Source organism: Falco rusticolus, chromosome 1 (genome assembly GCF_015220075.1).
Source record: "Falco rusticolus isolate bFalRus1 chromosome 1, bFalRus1.pri, whole genome shotgun sequence".
Classification (NCBI taxonomy): Eukaryota; Metazoa; Chordata; class Aves; order Falconiformes; family Falconidae; genus Falco; species Falco rusticolus.
In genome coordinates this window covers 72,033,693-72,056,416 of record NC_051187.1, presented here as the reverse complement: position 1 = coordinate 72,056,416, position 22,724 = coordinate 72,033,693, and the positions used below count along the sequence as shown (strand labels likewise).

The window sequence follows — 22,724 nt, the reverse complement described above, 5'->3', positions numbered from 1 at the left end:
ATTGTCTGCAATGCTGACATTGAAGCCAGCTAGCTAGGCAGAAGAGTACAACCTGCTAAATCTACAGTTGCTCTCTAGCACTAAAATAATCAGGAGTGCTTCCTTCACTTCCCTTCCCCAACCCCAATGGATTGTTGCTAAAAGCATAGACATCCATAATTTGATGTAAATTAGAGCATACAAAGTCTTCTTGTGCCTCTGCCTGTGCACCAGGTGTTTTGCTTTTTTTAAAAAAAGCTAATTAAACTGGGATTAGGTAAAAATGAAAGCAGAACAGTTCTAACTGCTGATTTCTCTAACTTTTCTAATTAGTAAATGCCCAAAGTGACAAAACACAAGGCTAAGCAGGACAGTGAATAAATAGGTTGGACTTGGCTTTAATAATTTTGCATAGATACAGAAAGTTTTTGCAGAAGTCCAGAAACAGTGACAGAGTGACAGAACATATTTCATCTTGTCCAAGCAAATTACCCTTCAAGTTAGCTACACCCTGCTTGGGTTACAAGGCCTTTCCAAACCCACTTTCCTCTATGTGTTTTTTTAAGCTGTCCTGGCATTTGGCATTATCTTCAGCAAATTAGCAAGGACAGAAAAGCATGGTTTGCAGGTAAGTTAGTATCAGGGGTTTTAGTATCAATCCTGTTTATTCCGAAAGACTGATTTTAAATGAGGAATTTGGGACATATTTTTTTTTTATTAAAATACCCCAAACAAAACACATCTTTTCAAGAAGCTAGTACAGTAATTTCCCATTATAAGGACAGCTACTGTGAAACATCTCGGAGAGGTTTTTGGTAGAAAAGTCCAAAAAAGAACAGTATATACAACTAAGAAATAAGTTTTCATAGTAGAAAAACGAAGGACTTCAGCGGAGCGGTCTGTATGTGTGGGAAGCCATAATTTCCCAGCAGAGATAAGAATGAGTCCAAAGGCATTCAAGAGGTTTGAAAACTCTTTGCTGTTGAATGGAAAATCCTCTGAGCTAAAGTGCGTAAGTTTTCCAGGCCCTCAGCACCTTCTGCACTGAACTAAAAGTTCTGAAGAGGCACTAAAAATGCCCTTAACTGGAATGTCCTTGGCATTCAGAGGGCTTTGTGGAGACAACACCGCATTCATGGTCTGATATTTTTTATATGCCTGTGCTGTAAATTTGCCAACAATTAACAGTTTCATGGCGCTTTTTTTGTTATTGTTATTCTAAAGCATCAGAGCTGGAAAAGATAAACATGTCTGGTTTTTAATCACAAAAAGAGGAGGAGGGCTTATGTTACAAAATTTGCTAATGAAAAACTGATTTCCAAACAATAGGAAATAGTGCGAGTAGCTGAATAAAGAAATGCTTTGGTACTTCAGTGAGAATAATTAGTAACTGAGGAAAATGAAAGGCCTATGTTTCAAGAAGGGGATTATAGGCTGATATATGTAGGTCATGTGAAGAAATACTTCAATGAGCATTCCCTTGAGTGTAACGTCAATAATTTGTGGGTTTAAGCTAAATTAAAAGTGACAAGGTTTGTTCCTGGTTTTAATAAAATAAGTTATGCTTGCAGTACCTTCTGCTGTTTACCAATAAAAATGCAATTAAAATATTTGGAAAACCATGTAATTAATGAAAAAGCTTTTGACTTGAGTATGTGTACAGAATGTCTGGTTTTTATTAAAAAAAGAATTTGTTAGAGTGCATGAAAAATAATCTGTATACCAATCTCCTGATGTTGTAAAGTTAATGATAAGTGTGCACTTACAGTTTCCTGGGAAGTTATTTTTCTTTGCAGAAGTTCTGCAGAGGTTACTTTTTACATGTAAATTTTTTTTCCCATTACTAGTTAGCTGCAAAGAAATTTTACAGCTTAGGAAACTTACTTACTATAATACTTTTACTGTAAAAAAGATCTTGTCTCTGTACCCCCCAGGACTTGTGAATTCATAACCCAAGCAGGATACAAGACATAGGTGCCCATAACAGGCATCTCCTGTGACTCTCTGGTTTAGTGTCAGGCTGGTTTTGCAAGAAAAGTAAAGAACTGGAATCAGTCGATCTTCTGGACAATTTTAGGCAGGCAGATTCCAAAAACAGTAAGATTATTACTTCAACAAGGACATATCTATATAGCTGGATACAAACCACAGGCTTTTTGCTCTGTCACATCTCTTTACCAGCCAGGTGTGAGCCACTTTAGTCCCTAACCTATGTTGCTCAGATCTGGGTCCAAAATATTGGATGGTGCCCATGAGGAAGAATTTAAGTTTGGATGCTGCACTGGATTTTTCTGTGCATGGGTCAGCCATGCTTGCCTGCAGTTGACTGATAGCATGGACAAAGTATGGGACTATCAAGTCTCCAAGACATACTGTCAGTGCGGCTGTAGTTCATGGTGAAACAGCGTCCCTTACTCCAATGAACTCCTGCCTCCCATACATCTGATTATTGAAATTCTTCACCAAACATAATTTTGCTACTTCATCTTCCTGGGGAATCAGGTTTTGTCCCTAATGTTGGCACAAGTAAAAGTGAGTGCCCTGACTTGTCCTTTTAGACCAAATTTCCTGGTATTATTACCTAGCATGTTTCTACACTTAGCATGACAAAGCTAAAAAGACAATACACCAGCGGAGCTATGAAATCCTTACTGGGTCCTGCTGTTAGGAGAAAAATCAGTCTTCATTTTATGGTATAATCTTCTTTTCTCTTTAAAATAAACATTGCTGCCAGCAGGTGATGGGACCCCAGTCCACAGCCAGGAACAGGCTTTGCAAAGCGGCTGGCTGTGTTCATTGGTTTCTCTGGCCAGTTTTTAGCTATTTGCAGCTCTGCATTCAGGTGCCTTCCTTCTCTCACAGGACCTGGCTCGGTGGAAGAGTCGTCGAAGGAGCGCTTCACAGGATTTAATAAAAAAAGAAGCTGAGAGAAAGAAAATGGAAAGGTTATTGTCTGGAGACGGAACAAATGAGCGTAGAAAAAGCATCAAAACCTACCGAGAAATTGTGGAAGAGAAGTACGTTCTTTTACTGAAGTGCAGTGGCATGTCTGAAAATGCTGTGTGGTCCATAGGTGATAGGTAACTGTGGACAGCCATGCCTGCAGGCCTGGGGTGAGGGAGAGGGAAGGATATTGATGGAGCAGAGGAAATAGGAGTGATTTCTGGCATTAATTTTAATGCGATGGTCTCTCTTGTGTTGTCTCCTGTGCAGAGAGAGGAGAGAGCGGGAGCTTCATGAGGCATACAAGAATGCAAAGTCACAGGAGGAGGCTGAGAGCATCCTCCAGCAGTACATCGAAAGATTCACTATCAGTGAAGCTGTCCTTGAGCGTTTGCAGATGCCAAAAATTCTGGAAAGAAGCCATTCAGTGGAGCCAAATTCCCCACTGAAGGACCCAAATCCTCTGAGATATTTAAGGCAACAGTCACTGCCTGCTCCAAAATTCACTGCCACCATTGAAGCAACCATTGTTCCTACTGCTGAATTAGAGCCCAGTGGTTCAACAGGCCGCACATCTCCCAGCAAAAGTGTTGTCTCCAAGGCTGTGCCTATGCTGACACCCAAGCCTTACTCACAACCCAAAAATACACAGGAAGTTTTAAAGAACTTTAAGGTAGGATACGTTGCACTCCCCAAAGTCAAACAGGAGGCAAAGAGATCCTGACTAAATCATCTGAATGTAAATGTGTTTAATGCAATTAAGTAGAAAATGGTTGCTGCATTCTGATGTTATAAAACTCAGCTTCGTGCTCTGTGCTGCCCAGTCCAGTGGTCTCTTCTTGGTTACCAACCTTCTTAGAAACTTGACCTGTTTAGGATGGAATATTTTTGCTGGTCATTTTTTCTCAGGCTAAATTTGTTTGGGAAAAGACAGGGAAAGGGGGATCTCTAAGAAAGAAGCAAGGCTTTTTCTTGGAAGGAGGTTAGGAAAGAGCATGTTGTCATGGTTTTTTTGTTTTTAAACAAAAGGGAAGGGGCAGGGAGTGTGGAGGCCCTGACTTCCAGAGCAAGACCTGAACTGGCTTTTGTGTCAGGGATCTGATTTTCCCCATGCCCAGACAAGCATGTCCCCTTCAGCCAAGTCATAAGCCTTTGTGACACTGCAGCGTGCGTGTATTAGTGTGGAGAGCCCCTACTCCCTCAGAGTCAAGACCCAGCTTGCCCAATGATACTCTCTGTCCTAAACATGCTTCTCACCAGGGATGAATGTGGAAAGCTGCTTCACCGGCTTAAAGAGGGGATGCAGGCTGTCCATGCAGGTTTAAGGGAACCAGTTGGTACTGGGGCAGCCATGTAACTGGGGACTGTTGGTGAGAGAGGGCGAGTGACTGCATTGGATTGCAAAAACTGTGCAAAGATCATGGGAGTAAAAGAAGTAAGAGAGCTCTGACAAAAGCAGAGCTGCCTGGAATAGGGAGCCGGCTATGAGTTTTGTGGAGGAAGGGGATAGAAGAAGAGATAGAAGCTGGGATATGAAACCTGAGGAGTGTATCTTTGGCCTGGGTGGATGTGGGGAAGGGGAATAAGATACTGAACCAATGATGAAGGCAATGAAGTTGGGTGTGTTAGAGAGAACAGGCCAAATAAGTCAGGTTTGAAGAAATCTGCTTCTCACAGTGCCTGTAGTAAGACTGGAGCTTCCCCAAGTCTCATTGTAGCCTTCTAAGCAGTGCAAAGCCTACTGGCATGGGTGTCCCCAGCCTGTAGAGTTTTGAGTCCTCTTGTGTCTGCCATTGCTATCTGATACTTCGCTAGTGACATGCAGGGTCCCTGCAGCCTGCTGATGTCCCAGTAGCATTGCTACCATGTATATTCAGGTTGTTTACTTTTTTAAAAATAAGTCAGCTTTGTATAGATGGTGAAAAAGCTTGTTGTGATGTCTAGGTCCTTGAAGTCTGTCCCAGCTCCTGTGGACCCCCCCATGTTTCCTAGTTGAAATGTGAAACTGGTAATTTCTATTTCTCCTATACTTCAGCTGGTATTCACCTAGAGTTTACATTTTAGACATCAGTGAATCATCTTTTCTGATCCATGCCACTTTTTTCCTCAGAGAACCAAGATGTATGTGTGTATCACCCTCACGTTAATGCATATATAGTTCACATATGTGGGGAGAAACTAACCCACGGACACTTCTACCCTCCACCACCCACCACTAGAAGTCTGTCTAGATCTTGTTCACTTGATGTGGAAGAATGTGGTTTGTCTCAGTAGGAATCATTCCCTAGCACATGTAGCTGTAGCATTATTTTCCCTTGAAACACCAGTCTGTCAATGATTCTCAGCTCTGGTGACAATATGTTGACTTGCTCCAGATCAGGTGACAATATGTTGACTTGCTCCAGATCAGAAGGAAAGGAGTAGGTTTGTTTAACTCTACAGCCAGGACATCTATCCTGATCGTTCAAACATTTGGTTTTCCTCCTTTAAATATAAATAGAGAAATGTCTTAGTCTAAACAGAGACACTAAAATGGATGGTGCAGCCTGCAAATGTTTTCCTGACTCTTTTATTTCTGAAGTCTTTCAAGACCTGCCTCTCTAGTAGGTAATCCAGCACACAATCCCAGAAGACTTGGGGCTCGGTGTCTGCCCACACTTGCATTTGGAAATAAACCCTAGGAGTGCTACTGTGTTGAGTGGATAACATCAGTGAGGAAAGAGAAGGAACCTGTTGATCTGTAAGATCTGTAAGAAGGGGTGAAAACCCTTGCAGACCCAGGGAGCTGATTGCACGAGGTGCTAACTGCCTTCACCTCCCCGCACGCACGCACGTCTGTCAGAGCTGAGGATGCCCAGCAGCTTGGAGATGGCCCCTTAGTTAATCACCCTCAGATAGAGAACAGACCTCTGGATGCATGTATACAAGAAGTCAATGGGAGGAGTTTGCCTTCAGCTTAGCACTGGTGGCATATACTAAGCTGGAATGCCTCTCTTGAGGTACCCAAGCTGTTTACCTAAAAGTAAAGTACTGAAGATAATTAAATGATGAAATAAAGAGTGGGGCAAGGAGGATGAGGTGGGAAGAACTTCGTCGTCTTAAACTGTGTTTCAGTTTGATAGGGTAAACTTGCTGCATCAGTTTTCAATAACAGTAAAATAAGCGAGAAGGTCCCATGGTGTGTCTTACCTCTGCACTTGTTTTCACATGTGTTTTTTGAGTATCCCGTACCTGTGGAGAAACCTGAAATGACTACTCACAATATATATCCCGGATAGCTTCTCTAAGAAATCACTGACCTATGCCAATTATACCCCCAAAGTCCAATGATTAGCAGAGAAGACTGTCCATATTTACTCCCTCACCTTTGCGTTGTCTCCATGATGACCATTTTGCAAGTAAGGATCTCTGCACAGAGTAACAAAGCTCTCCTTCAAATCTATTTAAAACTCACCTCTGCTGACAAGCCTATAAATATCTGTGCTGTAGCTAGGCAGGAGCAATATGGTGTTACTGATACCTAGTCCTCTCTTGGTCTCTCTCCAGCTGGGCCCTCTTACGGTGAATGGCTTCTGAGTTCTTTGTAGCCAGACTTTTTTCATGTATACCATGGCTTCTACAAACAGCCCTCCAAACTGAAGTCTTTACATGCCACCTCCATTCAGAACATAATTACAAAGTATTAAAGTCCCAAGAGGAAGCTGTATCAGTGCAGAGGAAGAAGCTAGAGCTGATTTTGTGTTTTCATCCTTGCTTAAGGGTTTCTAAGTGGGAATATGTGCCCACCAAGGAGCTAGCTTGACCCTGAGAACAAAGTAGTTAAACTGTTTCTGCACTCTCCTTTTCGTGGAGACCGCATAAAATCATTTTCTGGGAAAGCAGCTATCTGTTTTATCGCCTCATCAAGAAGGAGGAATGCCCAGTTTTATTTGTTGGTTCCTTGCTTCCCTGTTAAAAACAGTAAAGAAACAAGTGAATGAACTCGGCTGCTCCTGACCCTTCAAAGTTCACATGACAGTGCTTCAGGAAGCATGGTCTACTAATACTGTGGTGCGTTAGTCAGGGTGCGTAGCAGTTCATCAGCATAATTAGTCCTGGGGAACCTGCTTGCCTCCTGCATGAAGCAATGCAAAACCCAACAGTTTTAATCTAAATTTGACATAAATCTTTTTTGTTCTTTTAAACTCCATTGATCTGTGATGCATGCAGAAGGTGCCTGTATGTTACTGGGAGAATGAAATCTGGGAACTCGGGGAATCCAGAAAAATTGCTATTACTGCCTGTCTGTATTTTGTTTATGACCCACCTGGAATAGGGTTTTCTTCTCTCTTGGCTTGTTGAATGAAATGTGTGCTTGGCTCTGACCTTCACTTACGGCACAGACTGTGTCAACAATTGTAGTATCATGTTGAAATCCTAATTTCCTAAATTCCTCTGAATGCTAATTGTCTCAGCATATTTATTTAACTGTATTCGCAGGTAGATGGAAAAGTCAGCATCAATGGAGAAAATTTCAACGGCGTGGAAGAGAAGGATAAAGAGTGTACAACAGTAATATTTACTCCTTCGCCAAGCAGATCTCTGAAATTTGATGAAGTAGCCAGAGGGGACAGGCCCCCGGTAGAGTTGAAGAAGGACCCCACAAGTGTTGAGCTCAGTTTACAGAGGCCTGCCACTCAGAGTGTGCACAAAGAGCCAACAGTAAGACCAACACGAACAAACCAGCCTTACTTTCTCTGCCAATTTTCTGTCTCATAACATATTTAATCACAAACTAATGAAATCCAAGTGCTTATGTTTGCTTTATTTCAAGAGGGTGTGCCCAGACCCGGAAAAAAAAAATCCTTTGTAAATTAAAGGCTTCTTTTTTGGGATGTGGGTAGAGAAATGGGAGGGAAAGATTCAAAAAACTTTTTGCAGTCGGTGCCTTTTTTTTTTTTTTTTTTTTTTTTTTTTCAGATGTCATGCAGCTGATAAGCATGCATTAAATGTGCTGGGCCAGGGAGAAAGGGAGAAATGGACTCTGTCCCCCAGCTATTGTGCAGATTTATTCAGTGCTTCTCCTGATGTTAGCTGATTAGATCACCAACATAATTGGACTCTGCGAGCCATTATAATTAGTCTCAGTTTTCAATTTTCAAAGAAGAGCATGTGGATGTGCTGGCAGTTTTGAGCATTCAGCTTTCATTCCTCTCTCAGAAGTATTAGAAAAGGGGATAAGCTATTGAAATGCTCAGAGGGACCAATGTGCTTCTTAACTGCCTTATCAAAGAAAAAAATTAATTTTACCTTTTCATCTTTCACTCCCCCTCTTACCCAGAGAAAAATGCAGGAATAAAACTAGAGCGTATCGCAGCAGGAATCTAGATGCTACAAAACTGTAATAAAAGTAGATAGTAAAAACAACACAAGAAACAAGGACCAGACTGCAAATAAAAGCATGTAAAAGGGTTGCAAACAAGTGGCAGGAGAGGGAATTCTTGCTGTTACTTTCTGTGTAACAACAAAGAGAATCGGAGATGTGGTGAGAGCTGGAGTATGATAATTTTTTGCTTTCTTCTCAGATTTCATCCAAGCATTGGCCAGATGGGTAACAGGGAGCAGGCAGGGATCTGCCCTGGGGAGTGGTGGTTCATTCATGCCAAAGGGCTTGCGACTTACCCCCCTGCTTCTGCCAGTCTCTGGCCATGGACAACCAAGCCTTGGAGCCTGCAGCAAGCATGGGAGCTGGGATGTGCTGTGAGCATGGACTTGATCGTGTCAGAGGGAGCTAGTACAGAGTCCAAAGTGAATGATTTGCAGGGAGGAAGGCAGGGATGGCAGAGCAGAGGCTGCTCTTGTCAGAATGAATTGGCTGTAGGGGAAAAGCTAGTTAAGCGTGTTGTCTGATATGGGAGAGCTAGTAATGGGAATGTTTGGAGGATAGAGAAAAGCCTCAGTTTGCTGTAAGATTAGGATTAGAAGCACAATGGCAATCAGAAAAGTAGCCAATTGAACATGTTACTGTCTCCTTTTTTACAATTTCCAGACCAGTATAGCTGTAGAAGAGTTGAGAGGAAATTCAGAAATAGAAGCCACTGTTAGGGGTTGGGGGTGTTTGTACCTGTTTGATGCCCTCTCATCCTTTCCTTTCTACAGCTCTGAGGATGATGTGGCCAGCTGAACACAGATTTTTCTGTGGCCGCTTTCTGCTTCCAGTGTCTTAGCCCTCATGGTGATATTGGCAAAGGAAGCAGAAGAGTTTGAATTCTCACGTTCCTGGTGACTGACATTTGCAGAATACCTCCTGGTTTGTAGGCTTGAGTGCGCTTAAGTGATGAAGCCATCTAGAGAGAATGCATGTGCACTCCAGTGGTGCTATTGACAGAGTTTCTTTGCTCTAACTAAGAGTTTTATATTGCTAGCTTCATGATTTCATCAATAATGTGACTGGGTAATGCAAATCATCATAATTACTCCCGGCGCTTCAGCTTCAAGCAAAGGTATGTGTCAAGCATGTCAAGGGCAGAGCAAGGAGAGCAGACTGCTTTGAGGGCGATCTTACATGGGGAAACAAGTAGAATGCACTGAGCGTGATGAAGGGGGGAAGAGAAGGAGAGCTGCCTGTGGCTAGAAGGGAATTTGCCAGCCTAAGATAAGATTACAGGGTCTGCTCCTCCTAGATGTTTGCTTCTCTTTACCCAGCTGCTTCGTTTTAATTTTCCACGTCCCCAGGCCTTAGTGTAAGGCATTGGCAGTAATTTAGCTATTGAGCATGCAGAAATGCCCTGGTGCATTGATGGGAAGGGCTTAGATGCCAGGTTACAGAGACGGGGCATGGTGCTGGTGCTTGGCTTCTTCACTGTGTGAGCTGGGGCACAGACCAGCACTGCTATAGGCAGTTCGGTATGGATGCGATCAGGGGGCCTGCAAGAACTGCACAGCTATGCTGGACTCGCTTCACTCAGGCTTCTCCCTGTACCTATTTTACTTCAGTTTCTGGACAGCTAACGCAAGCCTGCATCTGCAGAGTCTGAAATGCTAAACTCTTCTCTGAAGGCATAACCCCTCCTAGGAAGGCTGGAAATTCAAATTAGGAAGGAAGAGAGCCTCCTGGGCTTGTCCCGCTCGCCATAAAACATAGCCTCTTGCTGGGTAGGATGATGAATATCTTAGTTGTCACTGTGAGCCCTCCAGAGGAGAAGAAGGGGGTTGCTTTTTGCCCCAGCAGGGTGGGGCTTCCAAGCCACACGTTCTTGGAAGTAAGAAAACCTTCTGAAGCTGCCGCTGTAACACCTCCCACAAGGAGAAAACAGGGCTATAGTTTTTGTCTGATGCTTAACCCTACTGAATTTTTAGGAGAAGAGGAGAAGACAACAGAAACAGGCATAGCAAAGCAGCTGAGATGAAGAAGCAGAGCTGTCTGGAGTGGAAGAAACAACTACGTTTCTTTTGCCTTGAGAAAACTTACAAATGAGCATGTTTTCAAAGGCTTTTCTAAACTTGCTTTCACTGCCTTTATTTACTTTATTGATGCAGCTTTTGTTAGCTATGTCCTTCCCAGGCTCTGAGTAAGATTCACAGGCACTAGTTCCTCTGTCTGTTAGGAGATGCTGTTTCTAGGGTTTTTTCCCCTGGAGTTGCTGAGAGATTTGTTTCGTTTTTGTATTTTATTCGTTCATTTTCTGCCGAGTCTCGTTTGTGAAATATATATTCCTTTTCATATATACATTACCTTTGGCCCTCCTGTCCTCCCCTTCTGATTGTCCCCCTGTTCTTTGCATGCCCCTTGCTCCTCCTCCGTCCCTCTTAGGGCTGCTCCCCTGCTGTTTCAGTTCAGTTGTCAAATGAACTAGCCCTGTCTTCTCTCTGCCTGGCAGGCTTCCCTTTGAAGCTCTGTAGCTCTGCTCTAAATCTGTCCAGTTGGCCTCAGGCATTGTCTGTAATACGGGAAGAGTCTGTGCAACTGTACTTCAACGGCTCTTTTGGCCTGCAGTTTGGAAAACGGTTTAGTCAGGTTGCACCACTTAAAACGCTAATACGATTGAGGGTTTTGGGGAGCTAGAGGAGTGCAGGGATCATTTTGTATGGGTGAGACCTCAGTGTCAGTTGTCTTTTTAACAGAGAAGAACCTCATCTATATGTGAATCAAATAATGATTGGCAGTCAGAGACTGATTGGAAAACGTATGTAACTCCTGCCTAAATCTACTATGAAATGAGATGCAAAAAGCTGCAGCAGGTAGGGAGGCTGGTAAAGAAAAATATTATCAAGAAACTATACTTGTGTCTGTAGTGTATAGGTAAAGTACTTAGATTGGGGGGGGGGATTTTACAAGAGAGTTAACTTTATTCAAAATAGCATGATAGCATGTGAAATTTTGCCTATGATTTCAGGCTAGAAAGGATAAATTTAACCTATGAGCAAGACGAAAATATCCTACCCGGTGTTTGTGGAGCTATGTGCTGCTAAGAGAGGCAGTAGGTAAAGCACACCTCTCTTACTGCAGCTGGAAAAACTGGGACAAAGGTCCAAGGACTGACTGATCAGTCAGCGGCAATGCCAGCAATAATGTGAGAATCGTCTGCTCACCCTGGTTCTACCTGTCAGCCATTAGGTTGTGTTTTCTTTCCATTACACAGAACAGCAGTGCACATTGAAAATGCTGAGAAGTTGTATCCTCTAGCTCTTTGAATCAGAAGTTGGCAAAGTAAATGTTTTATTTTAAAAAAATATTTGTGCAGATTGTAGTGTAGGGGGATTAATTTGTCAGTGAGTGACATCACTGTATTTTAACCAATCTTTGTATGAGCATTTAAAAATTATTGGCTTGTTATAGCTCTAATTATAGCTTTGCTGTGATCAACCAAGAAAAAAATAAATATAGACAGCAACTTTAAAAAGATCAGGGCAAGGTGGTGATGGTGGAGAGAGATTTTGGCTTTCTTTTAATTTTTCACTAGCTAGCTTAAACTTGTCTATTTCTACTCACTGCATGCTTGGCACAAAATAAACTTGTTTTCTATATCCAAGTAACACTCTCCTTCATCTTCAAAAATCCACTGATTGAACTGAGATTAAAGTACAAGCTTTCTTGTGGTTGAGGATTGTTGGCCAAACTACAGGAGAGCAGGGCTGAAATCCTGATTTGTACATATCTGGTAGGACAAGTCTTTGTTCTTTGATTCATTACAAGAAACACTTGTAGAGTAAGTACGTCTGTTCCCGATTGACAGCTTTGCCTTGAACCACACATGGGAAGATGTGTGAAGGGCTGGACTACGTGAAGGGAAAATGCTCTAGGATGAGAAGTAAGAGCAGCAAAGGTTCAAAGCAGCTAGAAGGGAACTGTGCTCAGGATTTGGTTACGAACTTGGCGTCCATGTCTCCTGTCCTCCAGAAACCTTTTCAGTGTCTGTAAGAGGCAGGAGCTTATTTTACATCTGAGTTGAGCAGTAACTGCAGAAAAATAGCAAGCAGGAATACTTAACATTGTTTCTTGCAACACTTTCAAGGCTTCTTTGTCAATTACTGATCCACTCTGATCTTTGTTTCTAATAGCTGGCCTGAGCAGAGCATTATACACTGCCAGGTGAGGCAGATAATGTGTCAGAGCAGTGTTCTGGCTGTAGTACTATGCTGGCTTAGCATGCAAGGCACTTAGCTGTGGCAGCCCAAGGTCATGCCACTGTTACTGCTCACAGCAACAGAAAATGCTAGATTTGATGAGGAGATCATTGTATAAAATTTTTGAAGTCAATGATATGTATAGAACTTCAGTCACAGAAGTTTGAAAGATGTGTCAGGCAATTTCTACATGTGGCTGTTGATACTGCAACCAATTTCAGTCCTGAGTGATTTTACAGCATTTAAAACTGTAGTTCTAAATGATTCTTCCTGGTATCTCTGCATTCTTTCTGGTTCCAGAGAGCTTGTTTTGTCGTGTTTTCATAGAAAATAACAGTATTTCATGTGATTTTGTGTACAAGTAGTGTTAACTGACCTATGTTTTGATTTAATTTACAATAAGGGTTAATAAAGTTCTACTGTAACCTCCTTTGGAGTTTGAATTCTTGTAGTAGTTGTGATGTTCGGTGTTTTAGGGGTTCCTAGTTATGTATTTTTAGGGTTTTATAAGGGTGTAAAGTTCTGCCACAGCGATAGTGTGGCTGTTTCTGACTTGCATGGTCTTCATTAAAGAAATACTTGGACTGATACCCTAGTTCATGGGATAAAAATCCTGTCTGACACAAACTGAACTAATTTTCCTGCCTAATAGGTGTTTGATAACACTGTCTAGTCAGCTGTGCCTGTGTCTTTGTTAAATGGATACCTGGTTAGCAGAACTGAGGTGTTGCTTTGTCCTCTGTTACTGATGTGCTCGTAACTGCAACTGCAATCAATATTTAACTTTCCATCGTGGACTAAGGCTTCTAAATCCTAAATGGAGAAGCTGACTTTAACTCCTGAGTAGCTAGATGCATGGGGTAATAAAAACACCAGTCCAAGCAGAAGCATTCTTCGGTTTTCAGGATTTAATGGGACCAGCCTTGTTCTGGGGGCAGAGATAACCACAGCCCCTATGCAGCAAGGTGTTTCCTACTTTCCTCGCAGGCTTCATTGCCTGTGGTGGTGGACAAGCAGGTGTTGTGTGACCTTCCCTTGCAGGCACCTGCAGCAGAGCCAGCATATGGAGTGGCTCTGTGATCCTGCAGAATGATGCCTCGGCCCACACAAATGCGTGTGGCTGCAGTGGGGTGGTGTCGAGAGGCTGTGTGGGTTCTTCATCCCAAAGCATGAGAGCTCCTCTGAAATGCCTCAGAAACATCACTGGCCACGTTGTTTGTTTTTTCAGTGTCCATGTCAGAATACGATCCTCTTAGGCACAATGAAATGTTTGTATGCCTTTTTGCATGTTCAGTAATAACATCATCATTCGATTACAAAATATTTATGAAACGTGAATGATGGTAGTCTGTGGTAGAGAAGACATTTTATCAGCAGTATCAGTACAAGAATTTTCTTAAGTGTATATACCTGTGGATAAAATACCAGATAATATTACATTACTTGGTCTTATAAATAGAATTAGATATGGTGGGAATGACAGAGTTCCCTAGTGAAGCTGACTTAATTTTTTTATAAATTACTTACTAATCAGTTTTATATTTTTAGCTCTGTGTTGCTAGCATTTAATTGCTCAGCAGAGGGGGAAGAGTCAAGTCTTGTGAACAGGAACAGAATTTCTGCATGCCAATGCATGCCATTGCAAAATGCAATTTTCCTGCAGCAAGCAGTAGCTTTTTTTTTTTTTTTTTTTTTTTTTTTTACTCCTCTTTAAAAGAATTTCTATAAATAACATCTATGTCTATACCTGGTTCAACCTCCTGGATATAGGTTATAGGTAGATTGTGCAGGATAGCTACATGATGCAGCACTGTGTTTAGGTTCCTGAGGTAACTCTAGACCCAGAGGTGATACAAGTGCATCATGTCTGTGCATTCGCCAAGCTTTTAAAACCCTCTGAGAGGCCAGTAAGGCTGTGCTCTTTCCCCAACTCCAGCTGCCGTCAGCACTTGACTTCCCTGTGTGTACGTAATGCTGTTCAACACTTTTTATATCGGCCTCAGTTTATCACTGTTCATAGCTTTAAAGCCTCTGAGGTTGAAATTAAAGCTGATTTAAAAAAAAAAATAATTCAGTTTTGACAGTTGCTTTTTGAGAGTGGAGGGTGAATTCCATTGCTTTACCAAAAATAATAGCAATATAAACATTAATAATGGAAATTTGCAGCAATTTCTTTGGAAGGGCTTATGCTCTGGAGCAGTAGGTTGGGTTGTCGTGTAGGTGCCTCTTGCTTTTCCAGTTAAAATCTACCTTGTTTAGGGCAGACCCTGAGCTCTCCATAATAGCCATTTGTTCAGGGAGGTTTGTAGGTTGTAGAATGACTGAATAATTCAGGTTTCTAGCTGTCTTCTGCTCCAAACAGGATCAGGCATGAGGTCAGACTGGGTTGCTGAGGGCTTGATCAGTTGAGTCTTGGAAAAACTCTGAGGATGGAGATGGCACAACCTGTCTGGGCAGTCTGTTACACTATCCTGGCTGTCCTCATGGAGAAAAAAACACTTATTTCTGCATTGAGCAAGGCTGGAAAAGGTTTCCAGTAGCTTTTCCCCTGGCTGCTGTTGTGTCAGGAGCCAGAACTGAAGCTGAAGGAACATTTCCTTTAGTTGCAGTGTTCTTCTGCTGGGTCTTCCAGTCAGAACAGGCTGGTGTCGAGATGGGCTGAGGAAGGGAAAGGTGGGTTATACAGGAGCAAAGAACAACAGCATGGCAAGGGGCAAATCTCTGACACAGGACTTGCAGTCCTTGGAGCATTTCTCTGGGGCCTTTTTTCAGCCTGTGCCTCATCTCCAGTGACCGTTCCTGGGAGCACGTGACGCGTGGAGGGGGAGCTCTGTGCTTCGTCTTCTCTTGGTATAGGCCTGCTCACAGGTGGACCTGGGGGAGAGGAGGTCCTCAGACTATCCGTGCTGCCTTTTTGGAGCGCGTATTTCACCTTCTGCCTCGTCTAGTTTGAGAACCGCTTTCAGGCAGGTGGGGGACGTGTCCCCGTGCCTTGCCTGGGGCAGGGGGTGAGGGTGGGTGAAGGTGAGGGTGCAGCAGAAAGCGCCGGGCAGTGGGGAGGGTGGCAGGCAGCCAGCCCCAGCAGGCGCCGGAGGAGACATGCTGCCACTTCTAGAAACTCATGGCTGCGATCTGGCGCCTGCCCTGCTGTGAGGTGGCGGCACAGCTGTTGGCAGCCACGGGCTCCTTGTGTTGTTCCCAGCACTACTTGCTGCCCGCTGGGCTTGCCCAGGTCAGTGCCCCTGGCCACAGTCCCACGCTGGTCCACACCATTTCCTCACAGGGCATCTTCCCAGACACATTCCCTGCCCGTCTCCAGAGCATGCCTGCCCTCCAGAGAGGAGGAGAGGCAGGGATTCCCGAGCTCTGCCAAAAGCTCTCTGGAGCCAAAGGGTGTCCACAGGCGTTAGTAGGCTGTTAGCACTGCCAGCAGACGTGCCCAGTGACCGAGCTGTGAGAGCCCAGCCCCGCTCTTCACGGGGCACAGACAGATGACGGGCTGTAGGGGTGGGAAACAGAATCAGTTTAGAAAGTGGTGGTCTGAATCCTGCCCCCAAAAAGGGAAAATTTAATCAGATTTCCTCCCTTGCAGCTGTTGATGAGATGGAAGGGTGGGGGGAAGACAGGAAAGCAAGTCTGCAACAGACTATTTCTGAAATACATCACCTTTTATTTCTAAAAGTAGTCTGCTTTTTTTATTTTCCTCTGTCAGATTTGCCATTTTCTAGATCTTTCATGCATTAGAATCGTTGTGCAGTAGCTGATCAGTTTGCCGCGGGTTTTTTCTTGATTTGTCTACTAGGAAAGTGGATGTATGGTGGAAGCTGCTAAACAGATCAGCTGCGGTGCTACCCCTGTTTTGACAGCGTGGTTGTAGCTCAGCAGCAGCCCTGTCCCAGGCCAGAAAGATGGCCTTTCAAAGGCATGTGAATTACTGGCTCGATACAGTCTTGCCATATTTTTCCAGTCATCTCTTAATAGCGTTTCAAGTATTTCATTACTTTTAATACTGACTCTGGCTTTTCCCTTCAGATAACAGATTGTTTAGACAACCGTGAAATAAAGGAAGTATTTAATTACTTTGCCACTTTTCAAGCCCTAGTATGTGCTATGTATTCACTAATGCATACGTTTTTGTGTTATTCTGGAAAAGGAAACTAGGGGTGAAACATATGCTTATCTCCGGCTAACACACTCCAAGATATCCTACAGTTTTAAAAGCTTGTAGGAGCTATTCCAAACCAACCACATAAATGGCTGCTACTGAATGGGTTGAAAAGGAGATTAAAGCCCAGGGATGCAACACCCGAGCAGCACGTACTGCTCCGAAACGCGCTCCCTGCCGCGCTGTGGTTCAAACGCATTGCGAAGAAGCAGCGAGCGCTGCCTTGAGGAATTGCCCCACACTTGTATTTCCACTGTACTCACTGCGTTTCTACTGTTATTCCCCGCAGGCCCCCCCGGTGGACGCGGAGAGCGCCGCCCGCCAGCAGGCTGGAGCTGGCCCGGGAGGCGCGGGCGGGGCCGGCCCGGCGCGACCCCCCCCCAGGTGGGTTCCTGCCCCCGCCCCTGCCCCGGCCCGGGCCGGGCTTTACCCCGCCGCGGCAGGAGACCCTGAGTGCGCCTGCAGCGGCACCAAGAGGCCTCATTAGGAAACGCAGGTGTCAGAAATCCCGGCGGCGGAATGACGTTTCGTGCTAGGAGCGATCGTTCGCTGCAGCAGCCTCCGGAGGGATGTGGTAGGGTCCCCACGGCTGGAGGTTTTCAAGGCGTGACTGGACAGGGTGCTAGGCAGGCTCTGCTCGGCTCCCTTTCCCTTGGAAGGTGGGACCAGGTGATCTTCCCAGGTCCCTTCCAGCCCGGGCTGTTCTGTCCCGGCGTGGTTGAACTGACCCACCCGAGCGCCTGCGTGTGCGTGGGAGGCTGGTGCCGCGGGGCTGTAACCAGAAGGCAACCAGGGCAGGAGCTACCAGCAGTGAGAGCGCCTCCTCAATGCTTCCTCCTCCCCACCACCCCCACCCCACCCCAAGACATTTAAGAAGTGGGGAAGGAGAATGAGGAAGGGCACCTCAGTCCTCGTAGGGGCTTTAAATAGTATTGTGCACACTCCTGATGCTTTGCTTTAAAGCTTTCATGCATGATTCTCGATCTAGGGAAAGGAATTTTCTGGTAAAATATGAAGCTGTTTTCCTCAAAAGGATATTTTTGGAATGTTACCTTTGAGTACGTGTTTTATGTACTGCCCGCTATCATACTAAGCTCATGCTCTTTTTTGTTGTTCGTTTTTTAAAATGGGTCTGTCAAAGTTCAGCTTGGTATGGGTCAAGTAAAAAGTACTGTGTGAAGCAAGTATTTAAATGAGGTCTCTGACTGTAGCTGGTATGCAAACATAATGCCCCTATTTGTTGAAGATAATTGTGACAGACAATTGAGTTTTGGCCTCAAACATCAATGGAGTACCATTCCCCCAATATTAGAAGCATATCCAGCCTTTTCTGGATGTGCTACAAGATTCTGCAGCACATGGGCTGTTCGCAAAGGCTCATTAGCTGACTTAATTGCTTTGGCTGGTAGATGCCAAAGCACAGAGGTTAACAATCTTGAATTGCACCTGGCCGGTAATGTAGACGCTGCAATCTTGTGGTGAACCAAGCGAATTCTCCTCTCAAGAGTCAGCAGTGATGAGCTGGTGGTGTTTGCCTACAAATCACAAAGCCACCTTGTGTCAGGCTCCACACCTGTGGGAAATGCTAAACATTAACTATTGGTAGCAAAGTGTGATACTGGCTGGCAAGCAAAACTGAGATAGCGTTGTAAAACTTGAAATGATAAAGGAACGTGGGTTTTCATTATACCTGCTTTGGAGGGATAGATGTGGTCCAAACTTTGTGACCTTCTTGTAGAATGAGCAACCTCCTCTGCTGTTCAGTGCAAGCCAGATCCTTCCATGCTGTGACCCCTGCGCCACTAATGGCGTGAGAACTGCTACAAAGTGGTGTGCATCTGCCTGGCGGCAGCAGCATCTCCTGTCTCTGCATGTGTGCGTGTTCTTAGCGGAGCCTGGGGGTGCATCTCTTAGCTCACTCTCCTAGCCTGTCAAAGAGGTACTTTCAGAAGTTGCCACTGCTGACGTGGTTGGAGAGGGGACAGGGCTGAGATTCTGCTTTAAGAGGTTACAGAAATGTCTGGGTGCTTATGCACTACCTGGGATGCTGGCAACTGCTTTGCTTCCAATGGTGCTACGAGCTGACAGTAGTTTAGCTGTCACAGTCCTCAGCTGTAGGCCCGTGCACTCCTGGTCCCTTCTCCCATAAACCAGCATCAATTTGTTAGGGTTTTTTAAGAACTGAATGACAACTAGGTTATTCCAGTCCAAGGCTTCCTGTTAGCACAGTTTGTTGGCTGTCTGATGCTTGACTGACATGGTTTAGTGGAAACAGGCAAGTTGAAATATCCTCCAGCGCTGACGAGACCTTGTTAACTGTGGTATAGCTCCTTGTCTGGATAGCATCTTAGGACAGGATTCATCACGCAACTTCAGCGGAGATCTGTACCTCAGTAGGCACATCGAATGTGACAGCTCATCTCGGCCAAAGAGGAGCATCTGAAATAGTTTGGGTGACTCTTCCCCAAGAACTGCCTCTCTGGCTTTGTTGACTGCTAAGGGTGTCCTGTGATGCCCAAGTCAAGTGTAAGCACCTACATTTTGTCAGATGAATTTCACTCTTGAAGCCTTGTCTTCTCTGAGAGATTAATTTTTCCTGTAAGATTATTTTTTCAAAACATCCAGTAAATAGGCTCAAAGTGTATCCAGTAAGAAATTGGATTGTAAGAAATAGGTCAACAGTTAATTTGAAAAAAATACTTTAACCTTGCAATATTATCTCTTACATGTGTGGATTAGGTTCAGATCAAAAGCAATTCAAGGCAACTGCAGCTTGTGCCAGCCCTGTTGTGAAAAGATTAGAATTTTTTCCCAGTCCTGTCCCTTCAGATGAAGCTGCTTCAAGTGAAAAAGATGTGAAGAAACCTGAAATGGAGCAGCAGAAGGAAGCAGAGCTCCCTGTTGTGCCAGAGGTATGTACGGGCAAGAAAGAGAGGGAGTGGAAAACAAAACAAAAAAAAAAAATCTCACAGATAAATGTTTATTGTGCAAATTGGAGTTTTAGCTATATACTGTCACCTCAGGAGTTCATTCAAAACAATCTGCCAGGGAATGACCCTGGAGGATGGTTTCTGTGGCAAATCCTATGGTCACCAGAGGGTTCCCCCTCCAAAGGAGCTCCCCAGTGTCTGCTGGTAGCATTTGAACCTGTAAACTGGCTGGAGCAGAAACGAGAATTTAACCTGCAAACCCCAGTCCCACCGTGTGTTGGCAGGGCCGAGTACCCAGAAGGTGTAGGCAGTGGAGCTTACCCTCTAGTCCTGTTGAAGTGCTGAGCAAGTGCAGGTGGTGGCAGAGGTGACAAATGGTCGTGGCCATACTGCTCTGTCAGGTAAGTTAGATGTTGGTCCTGGGTTAGGATCGGCTTTGGTATACAGGATAGTGTGAATGTCAAAAAAAACCCAGCTACCAGTTATTTCCAGGATTTCAGTACTGCAACTCCATGTAATTCTGGAGATGGAGGCTTCATCTTTGAGTTGATTCAGAAAATAAGTAGAAAGAGTTTAAGCTAACCTTTGATTGAACCTGCTGATCTTTTAATTCTGTTTTCTGCTCCCAAATGAATGAACAGGTGATGAAACCCAAAGCCCTGGAACAAGAGGGGACTGTAGTATTGCCACTTTTAAAGAAACTACCCGAGACCAGCCAAGTTACTCTGCAGAATTCTGGTCTACAAGGTGAGCAAAAAGCATCTGGAGAACTCAGCCAGACAGTAACTGAATATGTGTGTGTGGTGCTTAGGGAGAAGTGCCTAATCAATGACCTGGAGGGTTTTGGAGCCAAAATGCACTTACCTGGCCTAGCAATAAAAGCTGTATCATGTCGATGAGTATTATATTTTATTAGTACTGCTGCTCACAGATGAAAAGGGTTTAGCAATTGGTTTTATTTTTTATCTCACAATAAAATTTTCTGGAGATAGATTCTGCACTCAGCTGCTCATGTGGAGCTTCTTTTCGTGGATGAACAATACGCAGACCTGGTCACATCCCTGAATTTGACCTGTGCCTATCACGAGTTCTTGCAAATCAGAACATTTTTTTCTTTGCCTTCATGACAAAGTTTTCCTTGAGATTGATAATGTTTGGTCGTTCAGTTTTAGAGATGCATATATGTAGGTATCATGAAAGAAAGAGAGAAAGATCATCTGAAGTTTTCTTCCCGCTAAGAACTTACTGGGTTGATAGTTTAGGTATAGGTAGTATACCGATTATCCTAGTGTTTTCAAGATTGAAATTACTGAAGGTGATCTGCTGTGGAAAACAGGCTTGTCAGGAAAGGAATAGAAGTCTCGCTTGCTTTAAGTGGAGAGTCGCATTCCAAACAGGCTTTGAGAGCAGTATGGTTTTGTGTTAGGCATGAATGAATCCAAACATCAAGTAACAGACTGTAGGTCTGTCGCCCGTTTTCTGAGTGATGCTGAAACACTTGGGTGCTCCCTGGTGTTCACAGCACGTACAGCGCCGAAAGGATCACAAAATCCTTTAAAACCTCTGTCTGCAATAGGAATGAATGTGAGCACCATGCAGACTTGAAGGGGTGGCTGCCCTGGACTGACATTAGTGTGCTAGAGCTCCCGTGTAAGGCCAGGTGCCATGTCACAAAAATAGCATTTAAATACAGGCAGGCTGTGTCATCTGAAGGTGCGTTGTAGACTAGCTGCCGTGGGCCGAAGTGACTCTAGTCAAAACCCCTCTCGTGGCTGAGGTGGCTCGGGTCTGAGAGTCCGTCATCACCTTTTGACCACACTGTTTCTTGTTTTGTCTCCGTGCCGTCGCCTGCAGAGCCGCCCCGCGGGGCCGCGGTTCCGCTTAGGGTTCGCAACAACTGGCGGCGCTCACAGTTTTTCTCGCAGTCAGGTAAATGCGGCGCTAAGACCAGCTTCAGCCCTTCTGCTGCCTCCAGTCGTAGGTGTCTCCAGACATGGGGCTGGGGTGAAAGCTGATGATTACGGGGACTTGTTCTACCTCTCGCTTTTGTAGAAAGTGTCTATTCCTGCTGCACAGTTGACAAAGAGCTGTTGGGTGGCACATTGTTGTGATGCTCTGGTTTCAGGCACCCAAATGAAATCACTTGCCTATAAATACTTTTTCATTAATTTCTTTAAATCAGCCTAATTTCCAAAGAAGTTTGGATGGAAAATGGCAAATGTTCTCTTCGTAACTGTGGCTCTTGAATAGTGTAGTCCCATCCTTTTAGCTTTGCTGTGCTTTTTCCTTCCTTGCACTGAATCACAAAGGGAAAAGTAGATCAAGGTAGGTAACACTCGGTGTCCAAAAACTGCTAAAGTCTGTGGCCAGAAGTAGATGGCATTAGCTAGCGGTAGAGTAGTTAATACTGGTAGAGTTAGTTAATACTGTGCTCCTCTATACCCAAATAAAAAGTAGTTTTGTTGGTGATGGGTGTAATCGGTTTTTCTGGTATATTTGCTTGCGATTCATCCTTGCATTTGGTTGTGGGAGCAAATAGGAAACTAACATGAAGCTTTTTTATACCGATACAATGTAGCTTTAATTGCAGGTTAAGCACATTTTGCTATGCTAAATTTAATCTTCACTTTTTCTGTTTTTTTAATAGCTGATTCTGATAGTGGTGACAAATCAAATGTGAGTACCTTTTTTGCATCATTGTTTGGTTTAGAGATATGTGTTTAGCAAAAGTGAATTTTTTATGCAAAATGTCTTATAACATCCCCAAATCAGAATGAGATTATTTTTTTTCTCATGGAAATGAGAGAGGAAAAATACAAGACATGGTCTGAATCTGGGATTTATGCATTCTCTTCCTATCCAGAGGAAGTGGTACTTGGTTGCTGGAGCCACTAAAGCTTCGCAGTCTCAAAACAATATGTAATTCTAAATTATCCATTCTATTTTAAATGCATAAAAATTAGAGGAGACCACAATTCTACTATGTCCTCAACGGAAAAAAGAAACCCAAAACCAACACCACAAATGCTACTCTGAAGTACACAGTATTTCATATTCTATTTGTTTCATAAAAAACAGACATCATCTCTCTATTGGATTCA

General features: G+C 43.9%; 1 protein-coding gene and 1 long non-coding RNA gene across 2 annotated transcripts in view; one reads left to right on the top strand and one right to left on the bottom strand.

Moving 5' to 3' along the window:
- LIMCH1 (LIM and calponin homology domains 1) overlaps positions 1–22,724 on the top strand; it is a 181,781-nt gene that overhangs the window by 140,241 nt on the left and 18,816 nt on the right. The window contains exons 18-25 of the mRNA XM_037384143.1: positions 2,842–2,996; positions 3,193–3,595; positions 7,402–7,623; positions 16,983–17,074; positions 19,431–19,605; positions 20,265–20,370; positions 21,478–21,552; positions 22,271–22,299. Of these exons, the coding sequence (XP_037240040.1) occupies positions 2,842–2,996; positions 3,193–3,595; positions 7,402–7,623; positions 16,983–17,074; positions 19,431–19,605; positions 20,265–20,370; positions 21,478–21,552; positions 22,271–22,299 (1,257 nt within the window). The remainder of the gene's footprint in view (positions 1–2,841; positions 2,997–3,192; positions 3,596–7,401; positions 7,624–16,982; positions 17,075–19,430; positions 19,606–20,264; positions 20,371–21,477; positions 21,553–22,270; positions 22,300–22,724) is intronic.
- Positions 362–14,134, bottom strand: LOC119146464. Its single transcript, XR_005103747.1, has 4 exons — positions 8,584–14,134; positions 6,112–6,153; positions 2,977–3,184; positions 362–2,902 (listed from the first exon to the last, which is right to left on the bottom strand). It is a non-coding gene; the product is annotated as an uncharacterized LOC119146464 (long non-coding RNA).